The sequence below is a fragment of the Erinaceus europaeus genome, chromosome 12 (genome assembly GCF_950295315.1).
Source record: "Erinaceus europaeus chromosome 12, mEriEur2.1, whole genome shotgun sequence".
NCBI lineage: Eukaryota > Metazoa > Chordata > Mammalia > Eulipotyphla > Erinaceidae > Erinaceus > Erinaceus europaeus.
In genome coordinates, this window is record NC_080173.1 from 79,409,768 (window position 1) to 79,421,886 (window position 12,119).

The 12,119-nt window shown below is 53.0% G+C and overlaps 1 protein-coding gene across 3 annotated transcripts in view; it reads right to left on the reverse strand.

Moving 5' to 3' along the window:
- The window catches only part of MYO1C (myosin IC), a 35,743-nt gene that overhangs the window by 17,257 nt on the left and 6,367 nt on the right, over positions 1-12,119 (reverse strand). For 2 of the 3 annotated variants that reach the window (XM_007520411.3, XM_016186997.2), the window contains exons 2-13: positions 7,970-8,125; positions 7,742-7,857; positions 5,873-6,071; positions 5,711-5,791; positions 3,835-4,014; positions 3,350-3,448; positions 3,108-3,221; positions 2,946-3,017; positions 1,895-2,014; positions 1,704-1,786; positions 1,190-1,295; positions 999-1,079 (exon numbers count right to left, since the gene is read on the reverse strand). In XM_007520411.3, the coding sequence (XP_007520473.1) occupies positions 999-1,079; positions 1,190-1,295; positions 1,704-1,786; positions 1,895-2,014; positions 2,946-3,017; positions 3,108-3,221; positions 3,350-3,448; positions 3,835-4,014; positions 5,711-5,791; positions 5,873-6,071; positions 7,742-7,857; positions 7,970-8,125 (1,407 nt within the window). Of the gene's footprint in view, positions 1-998; positions 1,080-1,189; positions 1,296-1,703; positions 1,787-1,894; positions 2,015-2,945; positions 3,018-3,107; positions 3,222-3,349; positions 3,449-3,834; positions 4,015-5,710; positions 5,792-5,872; positions 6,072-7,741; positions 7,858-7,969; positions 8,126-9,364; positions 9,547-12,119 lie in introns of those variants that run through there. The other variant, XM_007520413.3, reaches the window with a different exon arrangement.

The window sequence follows — 12,119 nt, forward strand, 5'->3', positions numbered from 1 at the left end:
GGGACAGAGAGGGCAGGGGTGGGTGGTGGGACACTGAGTTAAGCACACATAGTATGAAGTGCAAGGTTCTGTGCAAGGATCCCAGTTCCAGCCCCTGGCACCTGTAGAGGGAGGTCACTTCACAAGTGATGAAGCAGGTTTGCAGGTGTCCTACTCTCCCCCTCTCAATTTCTCTGTCCTATCCAACAAAAATGGGGAGGAAAAAAATGGCCTCCAGGAGCAGTGGATTCATAATGCAGGCACCAAGCCCCAGCAATAACCCTGGAGGCAAAAAAAAGAGGGGCGGGGGCCAAGAGGTGGCACACCTGGATGAGCGCACACATTACAGTGCGCAAGGACCCAGGTTCAAGCCCCCGGTACCCACCGGCAGGGGGAAAGCTTCACGAGTGGTGAAGCAGGCCTGTAGGTGTCCCTCCATCTCTTTCCCTTACTACCTTCCCCATCCCTCTCAATTTTTCTCTGTCTCCAATAATAAATAAATAAAAATATTTAAAAAGTAAAGAGAGGGGGAGTCAGGTGGTAGCACAGCAGGTTAAGCACACGGGCACAAAGTGCAAGGACCGGTGTAAGGATCCCAGTTCAAGCCCCCGGCTCCCCACCTGCAGGGGAGTCGCTTCACAGGTGGTGAAGCAGGTCTGCAGGTGTCTGTCTTTCTCTCCTCCTCTCTGTCTTCCCCTCCTCTCTCCATTTCTCTCTGTCCTATCCAACAACAATGACATCAATAACAGCAACAACTAGAACAATAAAAAATAAGGGGAACAAAAGAGAATAAATAAATAAATAAAAAGTAAAGAGAGAGAGAAGCAGATTATATGGCTCACTTAGAGATAGCCAGTGTCTGGAATGGCCAGCATCTCAGCTCACCCTTCACACAGCCCTGCCCTGCCCCTGGTCAGGTGCAAACATTGGCCCCTATGGACAGGACCAGTGAGAAAGGAGGAGGGTTTACCATCCCACCACACCTAACACACGAGGCCTTGGAGGAGCAGAGGACTCACCAAAATGGAGATGATGCCCTTGAACTTCTCCTCCACTAAGTCACAGATAATCTTATTGTTGAAATATTGAACAGGCTCCCACTGAGGGGTAAAGAGAAGGAAGGCATCATTTTGGGGTGCCTCTCAGGAAGATGGACATCTGGACTTCAGGGGGGGTGGCCAAAGGGGGACCCCTGCAGGTTCGCACTCACCGCAATGCCCTCTGCCTCATACTCCTCCTGCTCAGACTTGAGGGTGAGCTCAATGAAGAGCTGCTGCAGCTTCTCGTTGCAGTAGTTGATGCAGAACTGCTCAAAGCTGCGAGGAGAACAGCGATTTTTAACTATATTTTATTTATTGGATGGAGACAGCCAGAAATTGAGAGGAAGGGGGAGATAGAGAGGGAGAGAGACAGAGAGACACCTGCAGCCCTGCTTCACCACTCGTGAAGCTTCCCCTCTGCAGGTGGGGACTGGGGGCTTGAACCTGGGTCCTTGCAGACTGTAATATATGCACCTAACCAGGTGAGCCACCACCTGGCCCCGCTCTCCTCTCTATCTGCCCCTTCCTTCTCGATTTCTGACTGTCTCTATCCAACAAATAAAGGTAATAGATTAAAAAAAATAATAAACAAAAAGAATGAAAATAGAGTGGGATGCAAATGGCTGGGGAGTCTTTAGCAGGAGTGAAGAGAAGAGAGGCCAGGCAGGGGCCAGGCTCACTGACCTGTTATGCTGAAACACTTCGAAGCCATAAATGTCTAGGAGCCCGAGGACTGTGGTGCTCCTCCAGTAGGGGCTCTCAGCGTCCTAGGGCCAGTCATCAATGGAGAGCATGGGGCCTGGTGTCGGCCAACCCGCAGTTCCCAGCCCCAGGTCTCTCTGCTGCTTTGGCAGCAGCAAGGGCCAAGTGCTCACCTTGGAGGCCAGTGACCTATTGATCTTCCCCACCAGCCAGGTGAAAGTGCGACTGTACACGGCCTTGGCCAGGGCGTCCCGTGCATACGCAGCCTGTTCCAGGTTCAGTGGGCTCAGGAGCTGTGGGTGCAGAGTGACACAGGGTGATGCATACTCTGGGCTCCTTCCCAACTCCTCAGGTTCAGGCAGAAGCCCAGTAAACTCTGGCAACTTCCAGTGAGCCTAAAGGTTGGGGATAAGGGCATCAGGGACAGACATGGTGGTCCTACCTCATAGAAGTAGGGGTCTCCTTCCTGCAGGTAGAAGCTCCGGTTCCAGCCTGAAGCCCTTCTGCCCTTTCTTTCTCCCTTCGTGCCTTCCCCCTTCCTCCTTTCTTTCCCCATGTCTGTCTGTGTATGTGTGTCTCACTTTCTTTCACTGGGGCTTTACCACTCCAGAACGACTTTTTTAGACAGAGACAGAGACGGGGTGGGGGGGGGAGGGTCTCAGGTGGTGGTGCACTGGGTTAAGTGCACACAGTGTGAAGCCCAAGGACCTGAGCAAGGATCCCAGTTCAAGCCCCCAGCTCCCCACCCATAGTGGGGGTCACTTCACAAGCGGTAAAGCAGGTCTGTAGGTATCTATCTTTCTCTCTCCCTCTTTATCTCCCCCTCCCCTCTCAATTTCTCTCTGTCCTATCCAATAAAATGAAAAAAATGGCTGTCAGGAACAGTGAATTTAGGCACTGAGCTCCAGTGATGGCCCTGGAGGCCAGATGTGGGGGGAGCACCACAGAATGACGGTGGCTAGTTTCAAACCTGGGTCACACACATGGCAAAGCAAAGCAGCGCACTATCCAAATGAGCTACTGAGCATTTTTCCAGCCTTTGTCTTCTTTCCACCAGACCTCAGCCAGTACCCCAGGTCCCTCCAATCCACTTGCTTTGTGTCCTTACAGCATGGCTGAGTGTGCCAGCTGGGTAGAAAAGGGGGAGGGGGCAGCAGAGTGGGAGCTGCCGCAACTCTGGTGCCGTGCCCCACCCCTGAAGGTGTTCAGAGAAGCCTGCCTCACCTCTTCTCCCTTGGCAGTGATCTTCCTGTGTGTCAGGGCTTTCCGAAGTGTGGAACCATCCACCCCAAGGAGCTGTTGAGGAAGGGTTGGGCATGGTGAGGCTGCTCTCATTCCACCCCACCCCCTGCTGTGCTCTGCTCGCCCTCCCCTCACCCCTCTCACCCTGGTCAGATACTTGAGCTGGTTTTCAGTGGTGACCTGGGCATTGCTCTCCTCGTCAGCGGCAAAGTGGATGTTACCCAAGTGTAAGACACTGGCTACTATGCTCAGCAGGTCCTAAGGGCATCAGGCAGGGGGCAGGTGCGGGGTCACAGGAGGGGCAGAGAGACCCATGGGACAGGCGGCAGAGGGTATAGCCTCTGAGAGGTTTGTAAAGGGGGTGGGGTCCCCAGCAGAGGCCTTACCTCCACCTCATCCTCAGTGAAGTCAATGACAGTCAGAGCCTTCCTGACAGCCTTCCAGTCACTTTTGTCATTGATGGAGGAAACTTTGGCACACTGGCCCTAGATGGGGGTAAGATTGGGATTTTATTTTTGCCTCCGGGGTTATCGCTGGGGTTCGAAGCCGGCACTACAAATCCACTGCTCCTGGAGGACATTTTCTTCATTTTTTTTGTTTTTATAGGATAGGACAGAGAGAAATTGAGAGAGGAAGGGAAGACAGAGGGGGGAGAGAAAGATAGACACCTGCAGACCTGCTTCACTGCTCATGAAGTGACCCCCCTGCAAGTGGGGAGCTGGGGGCCTGAACTGAAATCTTTGCACGGATCCTTGCGCTTTGCACTCTACGTGCGCTTAACCCAGTGCATTATTGCCCAGCCCCCACGGCAGACTGGGATTACCAGCTCCGTGCTCCCTAGGGGTCTCTACCCCACCCACCAGCTACTCACCTTCACCAGGTACAGGTAGCTCTGGGGGTTCCGCTCCAAGCCCAGCCTTCGCAGTGTCTCCTCCTCGCCCCCCTCCAGTAGCTGGTAGAAGATGTGGAAGTTCCTCTCTCCATGGTTCTGGTGGACCACTCGGGACTTCTCCAGGAGGTAACTGAGGATGTGGCCACCCACAGGGGCACCCTGAGCAGGGGAGCATGCGTGAGTGGTCAGGGGGCCTGGGAAGCAGAGCCTATCTTTTCTTTTTTTTAAATATTTATTCCCTTTTGTTGCCCTTGTTGTTTTATTATTGTAGTTATTGATGTCATTGTTGTTGGATAGGACAGGGAGAAATGGAGAGAGGAGAGGAAGACAGAGAAAGGGAGAGAAAGATAGACACCTGCAGACCTGCTTCACTGCCTGTGAAGTGAACCCCTGTAGGTGGGGAGCCAGGGGCTCGAACCAGGATCCTTACACCGGTCCTTGTGCTTTGTGCCACGTGTGCTTAACCTGCTGCGCTACCACCCGACTCCCTATCTTTTCTCTTTTAAAGATTTTATTTATTAATGAGAAAGACAGGAGGCGAGGGAGAAAGAACCAGATATCACTCTGGTATATGTACTGCTGGGGATTGAACTCAGGACCTCATGCTTGAGAATCTAATGCTTTTTTTTTTTTTTGCCTCCAGGGTTATTACTGGGGTTCATCATCTGCACTAAGAACCCATTACTCCTGGAGGCTATTTTTTTCCCCTTGTTTTTTTATTGTTGTTGTTACTGATGTCGTGAGTACCCATTCATTGGGGAAACTGACGATCCTTTCTAGCCGACTGAATCCACATGGATCCCAGTCACTTTCAAAGCCAGCAACAAGCAGCTCCTGACAGCTTTCAACCTGACCTGTTGACTGGCTACGGAAGAAGGGCAAACGCTAGAAGAAGAACTGATGTCGCCTTTGTTAGATAGGACATGGAGAGAAAATGGGAAGACAGAGATGGGGAGAGACAGACAGACACCTGCAGACCTGCTTCATCGCTTGTGAAGCGTCCCTACTGCAGGTGGGGAGCCTTGCGCTTTCTGCACTTCCGGTTCAAACCCTCTGATGCCTCCTTTACACTCAGATATCTACATATTGGGCTGTTAGAAAGGTCATGATGTATTTTTTTAAAGATTTTATTTATTTATTAATGAGAAAGATATATATAGAGAAAGAACCAGACATCATTCTGGTACATGTGCTGCCGGGGATTGAACTAAGGACCTCATGCTTGAGAGTCCAGTGCCTTAGCCACTGCGCCACCTCCTGGACCACATGATGTATTTTTTCTATGCAAAAGTGTGTCATGACTTTTCTGACAACCCAATATCTGTATCTCTTTGCCACTAAGACTCAAAAGAAACAGAGCCATCTGCCCCGTCTATCCCATGGCCCCTCGCGCTCTCTTCTCCAGCCCCTCATGTTATCCTCTCTGTGCTTGAACACACCAAGCATACTCCAATCTCCAGTTTCTACAGCGGCCATTCCCTCTGCACAGACTTTCTCCCCAGTATCTGCGCAGTATGCTCCCATCTCCATCACACCTTTACTGAAGTGTGACCTCCCGTGTAAAGCTGACCCTACTTGCCCTATTTAAAACAGTAACTGCTCCCAGTTCTTACCCCATTGGATTTCTTTTGCTATGGCACCTGTTGCCAAACTCTCTTCTTCTGTTTACTACCTGAGTGGCCCACAGACAGGGTTTTTGTTTGTGTCACCAGCACCTGAAACAGTGGCACTCACAGAGCATCACTCAGGGCAGACACCCAGGACACATCTGATGATGCCACAGATCTGGACAGCAGGTGCCCAATGGAGGGAATTCCTTCCCATACCCCACCCACTCTCAGACACCCACATGTACCTTGAAGTCAAACTGCACATCCATGTACTTCCCAAACCTGCTGGAGTTATCATTCCGGAGGGTCTTGGCATTTCCAAAGGCCTAGGAGAAGATGCCGGCAATGAGAAACAGCTCACCTTTTCTGCCCCTCCCTGCCCTCAGCTGCCTCTCCTGCCCCCTCACCTCCAGCACCGGGTTACTCTGCAGCAGCCTGTCTCGCACAGCACCACCCCGCTCAGGGGCTGGGCAGGTCTCTGCGTAGAACTGCAGCAGGCGCTTGGTGGCCTCAGTCTTGCCTGCCCCACTCTCCCCAGAGATCATCACTGCCTGGTCTCGGCGCTCCGTGCGCAGTGCTCGGTACACAGTGTCAGCCACTGCAAACCTAGGACAGAGGCTCATCATTTTAACAATGGCAACTGAGGAGTGGGTGGGGGTGCTGGAGGACAACCAGGTGGGGACTGTGGTCACTCAAAGATAAGGTGCAGATGGGAGTCGGGCAATAGTGTAGCAGGTTAAGCGCACGTGGCGCAAAGTGCAAGGATTGGCTTAAGGATCCCGGTTCAAGCCCCCGGCTCCCCACCTGCAGGGGAGTCACTTCATAGGCGATAAAGCAGGTCTGCAGGTGTCTATCTTTCTCTCCCCCCCTCTGTCTTCCCCCTCTCCATTTCTCTCTGTCCTATCCAACAACAATGACACCAGTAACAATAACTATGACAATAATGAAAAACAACAAGGGCAACAAAAGGAAAAATAAATAATAAGTAAAAATTTACAAAAAGATCAACAAGGGCAACAAAAGGGAATAAATAAATAAAATAAATATTTTTAAAAAATTTACAAAAAGATAAGGTGCAGAGGGTTACTGTGGTGGGGGGCTGTTACCCCATAGAGTTGGGATAATATAGCTTGCATATGGAGAGACAGTATAATGGTTATGCAAAAGACTTTTAAAAAATTATTTATTCATTTATTTACTATTGGATAGAGAGAGAAAAATTAAGAAGGGAAGGGGAAATAGAGGAGAGAAACAGAGACACCTGCAGTCTTGCTTCATCACTTGCAAAGCTTTCTCCCTGCAGGTAGGGTCAGGGGTATGAATCTGGGTCTTTGTACACTTTAAATGAGAGTGCTTAACCAGGTGTGCCACCACATGGCCCCACAAAACTTTCATGCCTGAGGCTTTAGAGGTCCCAGGTTCAATCCCCTAGAACCACCGTAAGCCACAGCTGAGCAGTGTTCTGGTAAAAAGAAATATATAGGGGCTGGATGGTGGCTCACCTGGTTGAGCACACACATTACAGTGAACAAGGAGCCAGGTTCAAGTCCCCGGTCCCCACCTGCAAGGGGAAAGCTTCACGAGTGGTGAAGCAGTGCTGCAGGTGTCTGTCTCTCTCCCTCTCTATAACCACTTTCTCTCTCAATTTCTGGCTGTGTCTATCCAATATGTAAATAAAGATTTGTGGTCCGGGAGATGGCACAGTGGATAAGGCACTGGACTTTCAAGATTGAGGTCCTGAGATCAATTCCCAGCAGCACATGTACCAGAGTGATGTCTAGTTCTTTCTCTCTCTCCTATCATTTATCATAAGTAAATAAAATCTTTTAAAATAAAGATTTTTTCAAAAGGTTACACACATATATATATATATATATATATATATATATATATCATCAGCAAACCATGAATATGGGGGCCAGGTGGTGGGGAACCTGGCTGAGTGCACATGTCATAATGCACAAGGACCCGGGTTTGAACCCCCAGTCCTCACCTGCAGGGGGAAAGCTCTGCGAGTGGTGAAGCAGAGCTACAGGTGTTTCTCTGTTCTCTCTCCCACTCTATCTCCCCCTTCCCTCTCGGTCCAGAGGGTCTTGAGAGGTCCATCTGGGAGGGAAAGCATGTCGCTCTAGGGTGGGGGACCATGGGATTCCTCACAGATGTGTACTGATTCACCCCAAGTGGGTCTCAGGATCATTTGAGGGTGTGTGTGTGTGCTGGGGGGTGATTTCTCACAGCGATGGGGGTGAACCCTCAGAGGGGTCGGAGTCACTCACAGGTGGGGTGGCACTTCATAGAAACTGACTCCACGGTAGCGCTCCATGTGCTGCCGGCTGTAGATCTGTAGGTCCCGGTAGGGGTTGACAGAGACCAGGACGGGGCCAATGTAGGTCTGGAGGTGGCAGGAGGAGCACTTCAGGAGCTTGTCCCAGAGGTACCTAGTGCCTGTTTCCCCCTAGGCCCAGCCCCCAAACCACCAGTCTCCCCACTTGGGCCTCACTCACGTATATGAGGTTCTCCCGGAAGCGTCGCCGCAGGTTCTCGATGAAGGCAGCCTCACTGGTGAAGTTCTCCAGTAGCACAAAATCCTGCACCCCCACCCGGTCCCGGGCAGTCAGTGCACTCTCCATGGTCACCCGTACCCCGTCACTGCCGAGGGCCTGGAGAGGATGGGGCACAGAGCATAGAGGGAGGGTCAGCTTCGGCTGGACAATGACAAGCCAGCGTTCTCCGTCCTGCAGGGCTGCAGAGGGGAACCGGGACACATATGGGTCACATGGGGGCAGAGGGGGCTTAGACCTCTGGAATGCAGAGGGCATGGGAGTGAAGCCTCTGGACCCAGGGACATGCTGGTTTGTACAGAGAAAGGGAGGGAATGAGAAGGAAATCCCTGTCATAACAGCAAAACTGTTCTATTGACCTTGGACAAATCCCCTCCTCTGAGTTGTTTGCTCCTGCAGGAGGAGGAGTTGAGTGAGAGCAGGTGACCTCAGGTCTCTCAGCTCAGAGCCACGTGTGACAGGTGCTTTAGAGGACAAATAGCTCAGCTTGAATTCTGCAGGCGGGTTGGGCCCATCTCTCCCATCTCCACCCATCAAAATCTCCAGGGGAGGAGTAATATCCAGGGACCAAGCCAAAGGACATCCTCAGGCCCTAAGAGAGGGGAGCTTCCCCAGAGGGCCTCTCTAGTCCCAGTCCCAGCTGGGCTCAACAATCACCCCAGAAGGGGAGCCCTCCCTCCCTCCCTGAGCTGGGCCACACCCTCCACTCCAGCTGCCAGAGCTCTGGAGGTACCCCAGAAGCCTGCAGGGGGTGGGGGATTTACCCTGGGAAGTCCAGCTGCCCCAGAGAGGGGCACCTCAAAGGCTCAAGAAGGCCCTGACCTGACACCACACACTCCAAAGAGAGCCTGGGGCTCTGGGAAATTGGGGGGTAGGGAAGAGAAAGGTTGCTGGTGAGAGCTCACCGTCAGCCAGAATGAGGCCACCAGATCTCCTCCAGGCGCAGAGGTTTAGCCTGAGCTAGGAGGTCGCCCCTCAAGGCGGGGTGGGGGCTCTCCTACTATGTGTGTGTGACACACACACACACACACACACACACACACACACACACACACACATCGCCCTCCAATCCTGCTGCCAAAACTGGCCGCAGCCCCCGCCCCCTTGTCCTCCGGCTGAGTGAGGGGTCCCGGGACCCACTTGCCCGGCCCGGGGTCCCACAGCCCTTTTGCCCTCCCCACCCCGGCCTCCCACCCCCGGACCCCCCATGAAACTTTCCGGGACATTTTTCCACCCGAAATTCCTGGGCCGCGCCCGCTTCCTGGCGGGGCCGGGGCGGCGCCTGGAGTCGGGGAGGGACGCCCGGGACCCCCGCCCAGCCCGGCCTCCCCCGCTCACCGCCGCCCGGTAGCGCATCCTGCCTGGCCGGCCTGACGCCCTGCTCCGCAGCCGGTGCTCTGGGCCCGGGGCTCGGCCGCGGCGGCGGCGGCGTCAGCGAGGGAGGGGCTGCCCCGCCCCCCGCGCCGCCCCCTCCCCCGCCCCGGGCGCGCGGGACTCCCCGGCCGCCCCCGCCTCCCCGCGCCGCAGAGTCCGGGGTCTCCCCGCCCGGCCGGTGGGGGTGGGGTGGGAACTCGGGGGGCTTTCCCGGCGGGGGCGGGGGCGGGGGCGGGGCTCCAGGCGGGGAGGGGAGTTGAGTCAGGTTTTCCAGGAGCTACGGCTTTGGTTCCAGGGTGGGGCCCGGAACCCGCGCGGCCGCCGCGTCTATACCGACCCGGAACTCACTTCCGGGCTTATGTCTACACTGCCTACGCACCGGGGCGGCTCGGGGCGAGGGCTGAGGCTGGTGGGTCTCGGAGGAAGCAGGATTTCCCCTCCCTCGCACCCCCCGGACTCGGGTCCCGGGAAAGTTAAAAATAGAACGAAATGTCCAAATACGGCCGGCGCGCCTAGGCAGGCGGAGCCTCGGCGAGGACGCTCTGGGGGTGGGCGCCCGGGGCTTGAGGCCCCGCAACCTCTGGAGCATGGAGCTCGCGGGACCAGGCCTGCTCCAGAGCGTGTTTGCGGAGCACCGGGGTCTGGCTGGTCCCTCTCGAGGGGCTGTTTGTCATCTGGGAAATTCAGGTCTGACTTCCAACATTTGGAACCAAAACCCTCCTCCTCAATTCCCAAATACCTCAACTAGGGACTCGTGGGTCTCTCATTTAAGTTTCCACCTTGGGAGTGCATGTCGCTTCCTTCTCTGGTCTCTCTAGGTGTCGCAATTGATTTATCTACTTTTAAAAAAAGCTTTATTTATTCATTTATAATAGAACCAGAGTATCACTGACATATGCAATGCTGGGGATAGAATCTAATGTTTGAGAGACTTACATCGTGTCCACCTCCCAGGTTGCTATTTAATTATTTTCATGAGAGGAAGAAAGAGACTACAGCACTGCTCAGTTCTAGCACAAACTGGTGCCTGGGGTTGAAACTGTGACCGCTGAGGCCACAGGCATGAAGGTTTGGTTCACTACCGCAGTGCTATCTCCCTATGCCACTCTTTGGATGGCTTCAGGCTCTGCCCAGGTTACCCTCCCTCTCACCAAACTAGTCCTCCCAGACAGGCTCTTGAGAGACACTAGCTGGAGAGATGAACTAAGGTTCAGATCCCACCAGTGGTGGGGATGGTGATGTGCTGATGACTAATGCTTGCCTAAGGGTTGACTATTGGGCTGGTGGAATAGCTCATTGGGAGAATGTGCTGTTTTGCCATGTGTGCTACCCAGGTTGGAGCCTAGCTCCCGCACATTGAAGAAAGCTGCTGTGCTGTGTTCTCACAGTACTCTACCTCTTTGTCTTTATGTCTTTACACACACACACACACACACACACACACACACACACACACACACACACACGGCTTGGCTACTTTTTTTTTTTTTTGCCTCCAGGGTTATTGCTAGGACTCAGTGCCTGCACTACGAATCCACAGTTCCTGAAGGCCATTGTTCCCATTTTGTTGCCCTTGTTATTTTTATTTTTGCCGTTGTTGTTGCTGGATAGGACAGAAAGAAATCGAGAGAGGGGAAGTGATAGACACCTGCAGACCTGCTTCACCGCCCTGAAGCGACCCCCCCTTCAGGTGGGGAGCCGGGCCTCCAACGGGAGGGATCCTTACGCTGGTCCTTGCGATTTGTCCCCCATGCGCTTAACCCGCTGTGGCTACTTCTTACAAACCGAGTGCAATGAGCAAGCCCCTCAATTTATTGAAACCTCTTTTTCTCTCCTTCCTATCCCTGGAATGAGGCTAATACCGGCCTAAAATTGGGGCACCATGCGAGGGTGGTGGCATCCAGCTGGACTCATATTACCATGAACAAGGGGTAGGAGGGAGCACACTTCACTGGCCAGGAAACTGGCCTGCAGGTATCTTATTTTTCTCTCTCACTCTGTCTCCGCCTCTCAATTTTGCTCCCTATTCTACCAAAAAAACATAGAAAGAGGGGCCAGGTGGTGGCAGACTTGGTTGAGTGCACCTGTTACAATGCGACAGAACCGGGGTCAAGCCCCAATTTCCCATTTGCAGGGGGAAAACTGAGTGGTGAAGCAGTGTTGCAGTTGTCTATTACCCCCTTCCCTCTTGATTTCTGGCTGTTTCTATCCAATATAGTAAAAAAGTGTAAAAAAATAACAGAGGGAGTCGGGTGGTAGCCAGCGAGTTAAGCACACGGGGCGAGAAGCAGATAAGTACCAGATAAGGGTACGGGTTCGAGCCCCCTGCTCCCCATCTGCAGGGAAGTTGCTTCACAAGCGGTGAAGCAGGTCTGCTGGTGTCTTTCTCTTCCCCCTCTCTGTCTTCCCCTCCTCTCTCCATTTCTCTTTGTCCTATCTAACAATGATGATATCAATAACAATAACTACAACAACAATAAAAAAACAAGGACAACAAAAGGGATAATAAAGAAAAAAATTTTTTTTAAATAACAGAATGAAAGGAAAGCTAAGGGGCCACATGGTGGCACATTCAGTTACGCACATTACGCAGCACAAGGGTTTGGCCCCCAGCCGGGGGGACGTCTTCATGAGCGATGAAGCAGAGCTGCAGGTGTTGTTCTCCCCCTCCATCTCAGTTTCTCCCTGTCTCTAGCCAATAAGTAAGTGAATAAATAAA